The sequence below is a fragment of the Orcinus orca genome, chromosome 4 (assembly GCF_937001465.1).
Source record: "Orcinus orca chromosome 4, mOrcOrc1.1, whole genome shotgun sequence".
NCBI lineage: Eukaryota > Metazoa > Chordata > Mammalia > Artiodactyla > Delphinidae > Orcinus > Orcinus orca.
The window spans coordinates 48,804,036-48,818,050 of NC_064562.1; the positions used below are offsets into that span (position 1 = coordinate 48,804,036).

Sequence of the window (14,015 nt, forward strand, 5' to 3'; positions counted from 1 at the left end):
CAACACAGCCAAAAATAAATAAAATTTTTTTAAAGTGAAATAATGTAATTTTTTTTAAAGTCAGCATAAATCTAGTGGGAAAAGAATACAGGAATATTTAATATCTGCCTTGTATGAGTGCCATAAAAGTGCATTATTTTAAATCACTCGAGTTATTAAATACTCAAGAGTTACTAAACACTCAAGTTTACACAATCAGAGCCAGCATCACTCAAAAAGAAGTATTATGTGAAAATTTAAGCTCACCAAATGATAGTGAAACCTACTATGCTACAGAATCATCTCTGGAGCTTTATAAAAAATCATTTATTGGAGCCTCATCCCATCCCTCCCAAATTAGAATCTCCAGGGGTGGGCCCCAAGAACCTGGAATACCATGATTCCATGTGATTCAGATGTTCCCACCGCAAAAGGAATCACTGTGGGGAACCCTATAAATAACATGTTTTAATACCATAATTAAAGAACACTCACCTTTTAAAAATATTCACTGATTGCATTAAAGCAAGTACAACATCCCCTAATTTATGCAGAAGTCAATTGTCTAACAATTCCAACTATTTGGACCACAATAGAGAACTAAGAAGTAAAGAGGAAAATGTCTCTGACAACCATAATGGATGTCTCAGTGTCCATCAACTCAAGCTCATGTGTTTTTCCTAGAGGAACCCTCATTCAGAATCCATTTATTTTTGGTTTAAACCCATGTCTCATGATAATAGTTTAGCCAGCCTGGAGTCCACTTGTCAAGATTGATTTCTGGCCCTACCCCTTACTAGCTATGGGACCTCGGGCTAGTTACTTACGCTGTAATAGGCATAATAGTTGTACCTACCTCAGCGGGTGTTGGAGGATTAATCAGATGATCCATGCAGAGCTCAACATGCGCTGCTTGACGTAGGGACAGAGAGCCTTGTGCATCCAGGCAGCTCTCAAGGCCATTGCTATACTCCATCCCTGCATGATAACCATCAATGAGCACAGTTTACCAGAAATAGTTTAAATGCTTTTCAAACCAGTGGTTCTTAAACTTTTAGGGGGTCCCATACTTCTTTTAGCCTCTGATAAGACAACAAACTCACCAGAAAAAGCGCATACGCTCACATACCCATGAAATCTGAGATGAATTTTAGGCAGCTCATACTTTTCTGAGGGTTTATGGAGACCATTATGCTAAGTACCTTAAATTTCAAGGAAGTCTTTCATCAAACATGATTAAAATGGGGATTTTTGGTTTGTGTTTTGGCCTTTTTCTTACTTTTAGCACTTGAAAAGATAGGTTATCTGGTCATCATTTATAGAATGGCTGCTTCCTCAATGACATAGGACAAAGTACATATTTACCTTTTATCTCTTTTTATATCTTGTTTATTCAACTACAGATATTTATTGAACACATTTTAGGCCAGTACCATGCCCAGCATTACTCTGTTGACCCAGTAAGCATAAGAAAACTAACTTAGTGATACTTTGTTATTCATAAATCCTGCCCTGTGACTGTTTAATGTAATAATAAATTACAAGGAAAGCATATGATTATGATAACAGATACCATTTGATGAGTGCTTTCTATGTGCTGGGCTTTCTTCTAAGTGCTTTACATGAATTTACTTATTTAATCTTCACAATAATCCTGTGAGTTAGGTACCATTTTTGTCACTATTTTGCAGATGGAGAAAATGAGGTACAGTATAATTAGATAACTTTACCACAAAGGTGGTGTTTCTCTAGAACTTCTGCTCTAACCACTGTCCTACACTGGGAAGGACAGCAGCCTCCCCCAGACAGATCCTATCTGTGCACAGCAGGGCAAAGCAGGAGAGCATTGGGGAGAAAAAAGAGACGAGCTCTTTGAAGGTTGAGACATTAAGAAAGAGAGAGGAGAAACTTAGTAAAAATCCAAGACTATTTACTCTATACTAATGTTTTAAAATGTTCCTTTTCATCTCCTGTCCCAGGATTAGCAGAGTTGGGGAGTCAGCTCTGAGAGCCCTACGTGAAAAGTTATTTGCCCATTCCTCAGATCTTCTTGTTGAATTTAAGAAGCATGATAAAGATAAAACTGGTAAGACTAATCAAGTGAAATATTCATAGAGGAGGGCAGCTGGCCAAAAAACCCTCTGTTTCAGGTAATTAGCAAATAAATATTTGTTTAAATGACCAGAAGACCTTTCTGAAGACGTCCTCCCTTATTCAACTTAACATCCTAGTTATCGTTCCTAAATTCATAAATTCTAAGCTTTTAGAAGAATGTGAACTTAGCTAAATATAAACAAAGCTGGTGAAAAGAAATGGAATCCAGGGAAGGGTGACAAGGCCAGAACTAAGCAAAAAGAAACAGGGGGACAGGTTACCAGAGTGGGTCCAAGACTAACAAAAGATCAATGATTTGGTTTCTCACTGTTAAGTGTGTGCTTGTCTGTTCCTTGTTCTATTATCCAAGCTGGAAATTTTGTCTTTTCTCAACTCAGTGGAATGTCTAATGGACATTGACTACATGTAGCCCTATTAAAAAATAGCAGTAACAGTCATAAAATCATAGCACTATCTTTTCGTACACATAGAAATAACCAATGCTATGTATACATGTGTGTGTGTCTGTGTATATGTATTGTGTGTGTGTATATATATACATATATATATAGTGTTTTATGATATTATTTACAAGAGTCTTGTGTGACTTCCAGTAGTATTGCCAAATAGATTTGGCAAATAAAAACAGAATGCCTAATTACGTTTGAATTATAGACAACAAATAGTTTTTAAATATAAGTATGTCCCATGCAATATTTGGGACATACTTATAGTCTGTCTGAAAATCAGATCTACTGGGCATCCTGTATTTTCTCTGGCAACCCTACTTTCCAGCCAACTCTACCATAACCAAGAAAAACAGTGACAGTACTCATTACTTCTATTATCTACTGATAGTAAGAAGAATGTCAGGATAAAAGATTTGTAGGTGATGAGTCAACAAGTTAGCTCTTTCCTGTAGGTCTAATCACCCTGAGTGACTGGGCAGCAGCCGTGGAGTCTGTGTTGCATCTAGGACTGCCATGGCGGATGCTGAGGCCACAGCTGGTGAGCAGCTTGACAGATAACAAGCTGGAATACAAGTCCTGGCTGAAAAACTTGGCCAAAGAACAATTCAGCCATGAGGTAAGGGTGTGAACATGGTGGATGAAGGCATACTGTGGACCGTAAAGCCCCTTATGGAGAACTTTGAATCATAACCAAATATTGAGAACCCCAAAAGGAAGATGAATGCAAACAACTATTCGTTGAGTTTCTATGTGTCAGACTTTGTGTTAAGTGACCTACACATATTGCCTCAGTTTATCCTCAAAACCACCTCCAAGAGGTGGGTATAATCAGCACCAACATACCCAAGAGAACACTGGTCACAAGGGTTAGATAACCTGCCTAGGATAATAGAGTTTCTAAGTTATAGAACTAGAACTCAAACCCAGGTCTGACTGATTTCCTTGACATGATGCTGCTTCCCCTATTTAAAAAGGTATTTGTGGGCTTCCCTGGTGGCGCAGTGGTTGAGAGTCCGCCTGCCGATGCAGAGGACAAGGGTTCGTGCCCCGGTCCGGGAAGATCCCACATGCCGCAGAGCAGCTGGGCCCGTGAGCCATGGCCACTGAGCCTGTGCATCCGGAGCCTGTGCTCCGCAGCGGGAGAGGCCACAGCAGTGAGAGGCCCGCGTACAAAAAAAAAAAAAAAAACCCTGTATTTGTTCGGTAAATGCTTATGTGTAATGTACGTGAGGCCTTGGGCTATGTACTTTTTAAAAAAACAGCTTTATTGCAATATAATTCATATATCATGCAGTTCACCCATTTAAAGTGTTCAATGGTTTTTAATATATTTGCAGATATGTGCAACCATCACCATGGTCAATTTTAGAACATTTTCATCATGGACTAGGTACTTCTTAAACCATCAGATTATTTAGTAGGCTGCAGGGGGCTGGAGTGGAGGGATCATAAAACATCTTCAGGTTCTTTCAAGAGTCTTATTGTCAGGGTTGCTTGTGTGTTAATTATCTATTAGGAGAAGCCTACACATAAAAGATAGAAGGAAAATGAGTTTTTTTCTTGCAGAATATACAATCAAGTTTGCTGGAAGCACTGTATCGAAACCGATCCAACCTGGAGACCATTTTTAGGATCATAGACAGTGATCATTCAGGTAAAGGCGCTCGTTATCCTGCCACTTCTGACACAGCAAGTATTTTACCTCCCACCTTTTAGTCTCCTCCCTGATTATTTACCTTTCTACTCAAGCGCTTTTGGAGCAAAATTAGTGGCAGTGCTTATAAATGGGCAGAAACTAGGATAGTATTTGAGCAACATGAGCTGTGCCAACAGAAGAGGGATTGGGCAGAGAAGAATGAAGACAAACTGAATGAGAACTTCTTATAGGAAGAATTATAATAGTTATGATATCCCTTATCCCTTCTATCAAAGTAGCCACAAAGGAATAAAGAGTGTCTAGAACAGAAAGCCTTTTGCAATCTTACTCCCAAAGTATTATTTTTCAAAATTTTAAATAATTATAGATTCACAAGGAGTTGCAAAAAAATGTCCAGGGAGGTCCTGTATACCCTCACCTGTTTCCTCATTGTTCCAAAGGCCTTTTCAAATAGTATTACTTTTTTTGAGATACAATTCACATACCATATAATTTACCCATTTGTAACGTGCAGTTCCGTGCTCTTTTAGTATATTCACAAGCTTGTGTAACTATTATCACTATCTAATTTTGTAACGTTTTCGTCACCCTAAAAAGAAACCTATACCGATTAGCAGTCACTCCCCATCCCCTGTTCTTTCTCCACCAGTCCCTGGCAACCATTAATCTGCTTTCTGTCTCTCTGAATTTGCCTATGACGGACATTTCATATAAATAGACGCGTATGATACGTGGCCTTTGGTGTCTGGCTTCTTTCATTTAGCATGTTTTCAAGGTTCACCCATGTTGTAGCATGTATCACTTTATTTCTGTTTATAGCTGGATAATATTCCATTGTATGGCTATATCACATTTTGTTTATCCGTTCATCAGTTGATAGACATTTGGATTTTTTCCACTTTTTGGCTATTATGAATAATGTTGTTATGAACATTCATATACAACTTTGTGTGTGAACATATGTTTTCAGTTCTCTTGGATGTATTCCCAGGAGTGCAATTGCTGGACCATATGGTAAAACGATGTTTCACTTTTGGGGGAACTGTCAAACTGTTTTTTCACAGTGGCTATACCATTTTACACTCCTACTGACATTGTAAGAGGGTTCCAATTTCTCCACATTCTCACCAACACTTGTTATCCTCCATTAAAAAAATTTTTTTTTACAGCCATCCTACTGGGTGTGAAATATCTCATTATGGTTTTGATTTGAATGTCCTTAATAACTAATAATATTGAGCATCTTTTCATGTGCTTATTGGAACTTTGTATATCTCCTTTGAAGAAATGTCTATTCAAATCCTTTGCCCATCTTTTAATTGGGTTTTCTTTTTATTGTTGAGTTGTAAGAGTTCTTTGTATATTCTGGATATTAGGCCATTATCAGATATATGATTTACAAATATTTTCTCTGATTTTATGGGTTATCTCTTCACTTTTTTGGTAGTGTTTTCTGATGCACAAAAGTTTTTAAAAAGTCCAATTTATTTTTTCTCTTATTTTTTGTGTTTTTGGTGTCATATCTAAGAAAAACTAGTAACTGAAGATCATAAGGACTTAACACCTATGTATTCATCCAAGAGTTTTACAGTTTTAGCTCTTACAGTTGGGTCTTTGATCCATTTTGAGTTAATTTTTGTTTGCAGTGCAAGGTAGGGGTCTAGCTTTTTTTGCATGTGGATATCCAGTTGTCCCCTACCATCTGTTGAAAAAATTATCCTTCACCTGTTGAATGGTCTTGGAACCCTCGTAAATAGTCAACTGAGGGAATTCCCTGGCTGTCCAGTGGTTAGAACTCCATGCTTTCACTGAGGAGGGCACGGATTTGATCCCTGGCTAGGGAACTAAGGTCCCGCAAGCAACGTGGTGCAGCCCAAGAAAGGAAAAAAAAAATTCAACTGACCATAGATGTATAGGTCCAAAACCTTTTTACAAGCAGATTAAATTAGCGTATGTTTAGGATGATTTAATGCAGGGTTTCTCAGCAGTGGCATTACTTACATCTTGGCTTGAGTAATTCTTTGTTTTGGTGCCCATCCTGTACATTTTAGGGTGTTTAGTAACATCCCTGGCCTTTACCTACTAGATGCAGTAACACCCTACCCCCACCCCAGTCATGACAATCAAAAATGTCTCAAAACATTTCTAAATGTCCCTATAAGGAGAGGAACAATATTGCTTCCCGCTCAGAACCACTGATTAAGTGGTTCAGTACTATCCTCTTGGGAGTTTAAAGTGGATTCTAGGCCTTGGGTGCCTTTGTTTAACGGTAGGAAGCAGGTATCCTTGCAAGAATGTCAGAGGAAATGAGCACTGAAAACTAGACTGACTCACTAAAGTGACTTGCTTTCTCTGGTAAGGGTTCATTTCACTGGACGAGTTCAGGCAGACTTGGAAGCTGTTCAGCTCTCATATGAACGTTGATGTCACAGACGACTGCATCTGTGACCTTGCCCGGAGCATTGACTTCAACAAAGATGGCCACATTGACATCAACGAGTTCCTGGAGGCCTTCCGCCTTGTGGAGCAATCCTGCTCAAAGGGTTATGCATCAGATTCCTGACAAGCCACAAACACTAATAACAGTGACTGCAGCAGCCCAGATAATACACTAAGGCCAGTCTGGTCCCCATCGTCCAAGGTGCCTTGTAAGCAATGCTGAGCTCATTGTGGGAATATCTCCCTTATTCTCCATAGCTCTGTGGAACTTTATGCTGAGAATTTGCCTACCAGTATGCATCAGAATCACCTGTGTATTCAGGTGAATTCTACAAAACATACGGAGAAGAACTTTTACCAATCCTTCTCAAACTCTTCCAAAAGATTCAAGAGGAGGGAACACTCCCAAAAACATGCTATGAAGCCACCATCATCCTGATACCAAAACCAGACAAAGATACCACCAAAAAAGAAAATTACAGGCCGATATCTTTGATGAATATAGATGCAAAAATTATCAAAAAAATTATCAAACTGAATCCAGCAACACGTAAACAAGATCATACACCACGACCAAGTGGGATTCATCCCAAGTTCACAAGTTTGGTTCAACATATGCAAATGAGTGTGATACACCACATCAACAAAAGAAAAGACAAAAACCACATAATCATCTCAATACATACAGAAGAAGCATCTGACAAAATTCAACATTCATTCATGATAAAAACTCTTACCAAAATGGGTATAGAAGGAACATATCTCAACATAATAAAAGCTACTTATGACAAACCCACAGCCAATATAATACTCAATGGTGAAAAGCTGAAAGACTTACTGTGAATATCTGGAACGAGACAAGGATGCCCACTCTCAACACTTCTATTCAACATAGTATTGGAAGTCATAGCCAAAGCAATCAGAAAAGAAATAAAAGGTATCCAAATTGGCAGGGAATAGGTAAAATTGTCATCATATGCAGATGACATGATACCATATATAGAAAACCCTAAAGACTCCACACAAAACCTACTGGAACTGATCAATGAATTCAGCAAGGTAGCAGGATACAAGAGTAAGATACAGAAATTCGTTGCATTTCTTTACACCAGCAATGAAATATCAGAAAGGGAATGTAAAAACACAATATGTTTTAAAATCACACCAAAAAAAAATAAAATACTTAGGAATAAACCCGACCAAGGAGGTGAAAGACTGATATGCTGAGAACTATAAAACATTAATAAAGGAAGTTAAAGATGATTCAAAGAAATGAAAGATATCCCATGCTCTTGGCCTGGAAGAATTAATATTGTTAAAATGGCCATACTACCCAAAGCAATCTACAGATTTAATGTGATCCCTATCAAATTACCCATGACATTTTTCACAGAACTAAAACAAATAATCCTAAAATTTATATGGAACCATAAAGATCCTGAATTGCCAAAGCAATCCTAAGGAAAAAGAACAAAAGAGGAGGCTTCCCTGGTGGCGCAGTGGTTAAGAATCCACCTGCCAATGCAGGGGACACAGGTTTGAGCCCTGGTCCAGGAATATCCCACATGCCATGGAGCAACTAAGTCTGTGAGCCACAACTACTGAGCCTGCATGCCACAACTACTGAAGCTCACGCTCCTAGAGCCTGTGCTCCACAACGAGAGAAGCCACTGCAATGAGAAGCCTGCGCACCGCAACAAAGAGTAGCCCCCGCTCGCCGCAACAAGAGAAAAGCCCTCACGCAGAAATGAAGACCCAACACAGCCATAAATAAATAAATAAATAAAAAATAAAAAAGAACAAAGGAGGAGGCATAACCCTCCCAGACTTCAAACAATACTACAAAGCTACAGTAATCAAAACAGTGTGGTATTGGCACAAAAACAGACATATGGATCAATGGGACAGAATAGAGACCCCAGTAATAAACCCACACACCTATGGTCAATCTTTGACAAAGGAAGCAAGGCTATAAAATGAGAAAAAGACAGTTTCTTTAGTGAGTGGTGCTTGCTAAGGTGGTTCTTTAGCAAGTCTACAAATAACAAATGCTGGAGAGGGTGTGGAAAAAAGGGAACCCTCCTACACTCTTGGTGGGAATGTAAGTTGGTGCAGCCACTATGGAAAATAGTAGGGAGGTTCCTCAGAAAACTAAAAATAGAATTACCATATTATCCAGCAATCCCACTCCCTGGGCATATATCCAGACAAAACTGTAATTCAAAAAGATACATGCACCCCTATGTTCATAGCAGCATTATTCATAATAGCCAAGACATGGAAACAACCTAAATGTCCATCGACAGATGAATGGATAAAGAAGATGTGGTACATATATACAATGGAATACTACTCAGCCATAAAGAAGAGGGAAATAATGCCATTTGCAGCAACATGGATGCAACTGGAGATTATCATACTAAGTGAAGTAAGTCAGAAAGAGAAAGACAAATACCATATGATATCACTTATATGTGGAATCTAAAATATGGCACAAATGAACCTATCTATGAAACAGAAACAGAATCACAGATATAGAGAACAGACTTGTGGTTGCCAAAGGGATGGGAGAGAAGGGGAGGGATGGACTGCGAGTTTGGGGTTAGTAGGTGCAAACTGTTACTTACAGAATTGATAAACAACAAGGTCCTATTGTATAGCACAGGGAACTATATTCAGTATCCTGGGATAAACCGTAATGGAAAATAATATAAAAAAGAATGTATATATGTGTATAGCTGGGTTACTTTGCTCTACAGCACAAATTAACACAATATTATAAATCAAATATACTTCAATAAAAAATAATAATCACCTGTGTATTTGGGGGTGGGGATGAGGTTAGAGTGTTTCTGCATACTTTTAAATACATAGGTGCCCTATCCCATTTCAGAATTTTCGCAAGGTAGGACCCAGGTATAAGTATTTTAAGATTCTGAAGTCTATCCCACTTAAGAACCACGGATAATTCAACCCCTTCATTGTATACCTTTTATTTATTGTTTTTATAATGTCTTGTTCGTAAAGGAAAGTTGTGAAAAATTGTTTGTGTAATCCCATGACCCAAACATATGGATTCTTTTCATTATTTACTTTTTCTTGTTAAAACTAAAATGTTTACATAATTTAATGTTCTGCTTTTGTTTTATAAATTGACATCTGTGTTGCTACATACTCTTCATGATTATTCCTTTAATGGCTGCATAATTTCAAATAGATGCAATATAATCTATTCAGCCATGCTCCAATTGTTAAACATGTGTATTGTTTCCAGTTTTTAATTATTATAAATAATACTATGGTTAATAACTTTGTGCACATAGCTTGTTTCATAAAAAGCTCTTGAATTATACATTTTCTTAGGCTAGACTCCCAGGAATCAGATTACTTTGTCAAATGTTGGAGAGTCTATAAAAAGATTTACTGTAAGGCTCATGTGATTATGGGAGCTGAAAAGTCCCAAGATCTGCAGTTCAGCAAGCTGGAGACGCTGGAGAGTTGATGGTGTGGTTCCAGTCTGAGTCTGAAGGCAGGAGAAGACCAATATTCCAGCTTAAAGACTGTCAAGCAGAGAGAAAGAATTTTTTCTTACTCAGCCTTTTTTTTACTTTTATGTTTTTATACAGCAGGTTCTTATTAGTCATCAATTTTATACACATCAGTATCTACATGTCAATACGTTTGTTCTCTACATCTGTGTCTCAACTTCTGCCCTGCAAATCGGTTCATCTGTACCATTTTTCTACGTTCCACATACATACATTAATAGACGATATTTGTTTTTCTCTTTCTGACTTACTTCACTCTGTATGACAGTCTCTAGATCCATCCATGTCTCAAAAAATGACTCACTTTCGTTCCTTTTTATGGCTGAGTAATATTCCATTGAATATATGTACCACATCTTCTTTATCCATTCGTCTGTCAATGGACATTTAGGTTGCTTCCATGACCTGGCTATTGTAAATAGTGCTGCAATGAACATTGGGGTGCATGTGTCTTTTTGAATTATGGTTTTCTTTGGGTATATGCCAGTAGTGGGATTTCTGAGTCATATGGTAATTCTATTTTTAGTTTTTTTAAGGAACCTCCATACTGTTCTCCATAGTGACTGTATCAATTTGCATTCCCACCAACAGTGCAAGAGAGTTCCCTTTTCTCCACACCCTCTCCAGCATTTGTTGTTTGTAGATTTTCTGATGATGCCCATTCTAACTGGTGTGAGGTGATACCTCATTGTAGTTTTGATTTGCATTTCTGTAATAATTAGTGATGTTAAGCAGCTTTTCATGTGCTTCTTGGCCACCTGTATATCTTCTTTGGAGAAATGTCTATTTAGGTCTTCTGCCCATTTTTTTTTTTTTTAAACCAGGACCAATTTTATTTTTATTTATTTATTTATGGCTGTGTCGAGTCTTCGTTTCTGTGCGAGGGCTTTCTCTAGTTGTGGCAAGCGGGGGCCACTCTTCATCGCAGTGCGCGGACCTCTCACTATCACGGCCTCTCTTGTTGCAGAGCACAGGCTCCAGAGGCACAGGCTCAGTAATTGTGGCTCACGGGCCCAGGTGCTCCGCGGCATGTGGGATCTTCCCAGACCAGGGCTCGAACCCGTGTCCCCTGCATTGGCAGGCAGATTCTCAACCATTGTGCCACCAGGGAAGCCCCCTTGTGCCCATTTTTGGATTGGGTTGTTTGTTTTTTCAATATTGAGCTACATGAGCTGTTTATATATTTTGGAGATTAATCCTTTGTCTGTTAATTCATTTGCAAATATTTTCCCTCATTCTGAAGGTTGTCTTTTTGTCTTGTTTATGGTTTCCTTTGCTGTGCAAAAGCTTTGAAGCTTCATTAGGTCCCATTTGTTTATTTTTGTTTTTATTACCATTACTCTAGGAGGTGGATCAAAGAAGATCTTGCTCTGATTTATGTCCAAGAGTGTTCTTCTTATGTTTTCCTCTAAGAGTTTTATAGTGTCCGGTCTTACAGTTAGGTCTCGAATCCATTTTGAGTTTATTTTTGTGTATGGTGTTAGGGAGTGTTCTAATTTCATTCTTTTACATGTAGCTATCCAGTTTTCCCAGCACCACTTATTGAAGAGACTGTCTTTTCTCCATTGTATATCCTTGCCAACTTTGTCATAGATTAGTTGACCATCGGTGTGTGTGTTTTTCTCTGGGCTCTCTATCTTGTTCCATTGATCTATGTTACTGTTTTTGTACAAGTACCATATAGTCTTGATGACTGTAGCTTTCTAGTAAGGTCTGAAGTAAGGGAGCCTGATTCCTCCAGCTCCGTTTTTCTCCCTCAAGACTGCTTTGGCTATTCGGGGTCTTATGTGTCTCCATACAAATTTTAAGACTTCTTGTTCTAGTTCTGTAAAAAATGCCATTGGTAATATGATAGGGATTGCATTGAATCTGCAGATTGCTTTGGGTAGTATAGTCATTTTCACAATATTGATTCTTCCAATCCAAGAACATGGTATATCTCTCCATCTGTTGGTATCATCTTTAACTTCTTTCATCAGTGTCTTATAGTTTTCTGCATACAGGTCTTTTGTCTCCCTAGGTAGGTTTATTCCTAGGTATTTTATTCTTTTTGTTGCAATGGTAAATGGGAGTGTTTCCTTAATTTCTCTTTCAGATTTTTCATCATTAGTGTATACGAATGCAAGAGATTTCTGTGCACTAGTTTTGTATCTTGCAAATTTACCACATTCATTGATGAGCTCTAGTAGCTTTCTGGTGGCATTTTTAGGATTCTCTATGTATAGTATCATATCATCTGCAAACAGTGACAGTTTTACTTCTTCTTTTCCAATTTGTATTTCTTTTTCTTCTCTGATTGCCATGGCTAGGGCTTCCAAAACTATGTTGAATAATAGTGGTGAGAGTGGAAATCCTTGTCTTGTTCCTGAAATTAGAGGAAATGCTTTCAGTTTTTCACAATTGAGAATCATGTTTGCTGTGGGTGTGTTGCATATGGCCTCTATTATGTTGAGGTAGGTTCCCTCTGTGCCCACTTTCTGGAGAGTTTTTATCATAAATGGATGTTGAATTTTGTCAAAAGCTTTTTCTGCACCTATTGAGATGATCATATGGTTTTATTCTTCAGTTTGTTAATATGGTGTATCACATTGATTGATATGCATATATCGAAGAATCCTTGCATCCCTGGAATAAACCCCACTCAATCACGGTGTATGATCCTTTTAATGTGCTGTTGAATTCTGTTTGCTAGTATTTTGTTGAGGATTTTTGCATCTATATTCATCAGTGATATTGGTCTGTAATTTTCTTTTTTTGTAGGATCTTTGTCTGGTTTTGGTATTAGGGTGATGGTGGTCTCATAGAATGAGTGTGGGAGTGTTCCTTCCTCTGCAATATTTTGAAAGAGTTTGAGAAGGATGGGTGTTAGCTCTTCTCTAAATGTTTGAATGAATTCCCCTGTGACCCATCTGGTCCTGGACTTTTGTTTGTTGGAAGATTTTTAATCACAGTTTCAATTTCACTTACTTGTGATTGTTCTGTTCATATTTTCTATTTCTTCCTGGTTCAGTCTTGGTAGGTTATACCTTTCTAAGAATTTGTCCATTTCTTCCAGGTTGTCCATTTTATTGGCATAGTGTTGCTTGTCCTAGTCTCTTAGGATGTTTTGTATTTCTGCAGTGTCTGTTGTAACTTCTCCTTTTTCATTTCTAATTTTCTTGATTTGAGTCCTCTCCCTCTTTTTCTTGATCAGTCTGGCTAATGATTTAGCAATTTTGTTTATCTTCTCAAAGAACCAGCTTTTAGTTTTATTGATCTTTGCTATTGTGTTTTGTTTCTATTTCATTTATTTCTACTCTGATCTTGATTTCTTTCCTTCTGCTAACTTTAGGTTTTGTTTGTTCATCTTTCTCTAGTTCCTTTAGGTGTAATGTTAGATTGTTTATTTGAGACTTTTCTCGTTTCTTGAGGTAGTATTGTATAGCTATAAACTTCCCTCCTAGAACTGCTTTTGCTGCATCCCATAGGTTTTGGATCATCGTGTATTCATTGTCATTTGTCTCTAGGTATTTTTTGATTTCCTCTTTGATTTTTCACTGATCTTTTGGTTATTTAGTAACGTATTGTTTAGCCTCCATGTGTTTGTGTTAATTTTTTTCCCCTGTAATTCATTTCTCATCTCATAGCGTTGTGGTCAGAAAAGATGCTTGATATGATTTCAATTTTCTTAAATTTACTGAGGCTTGATTTGTGACCCAAGATGTGATCTATCCTGGAGAATGTTCCGTGCACACTTGAGAAGAAAGTGTAATCTGCTGTTTTTGGATGGAATGTCTTATAAATATCAATTAAATCTATCTGGTTTATTGTGTCATTTAAAGCTTCTGT

The 14,015-nt window shown here is 37.8% G+C and overlaps 1 protein-coding gene across 1 annotated transcript; it reads left to right on the plus strand.

Moving 5' to 3' along the window:
* Positions 1–883: 883 nt before the first annotated feature.
* Positions 884–10,617, plus strand: LOC125964197 (serine/threonine-protein phosphatase with EF-hands 2-like). Its single transcript, XM_049708904.1, has 5 exons — positions 884–897; positions 1,959–2,065; positions 2,996–3,159; positions 4,110–4,197; positions 6,561–10,617. Exons 1-5 carry the CDS (start codon positions 884–886, stop codon positions 6,761–6,763), a joined length of 576 nt encoding a protein of 191 aa, XP_049564861.1. The 3' UTR covers positions 6,764–10,617.
* Positions 10,618–14,015: the final 3,398 nt, after the last annotated feature.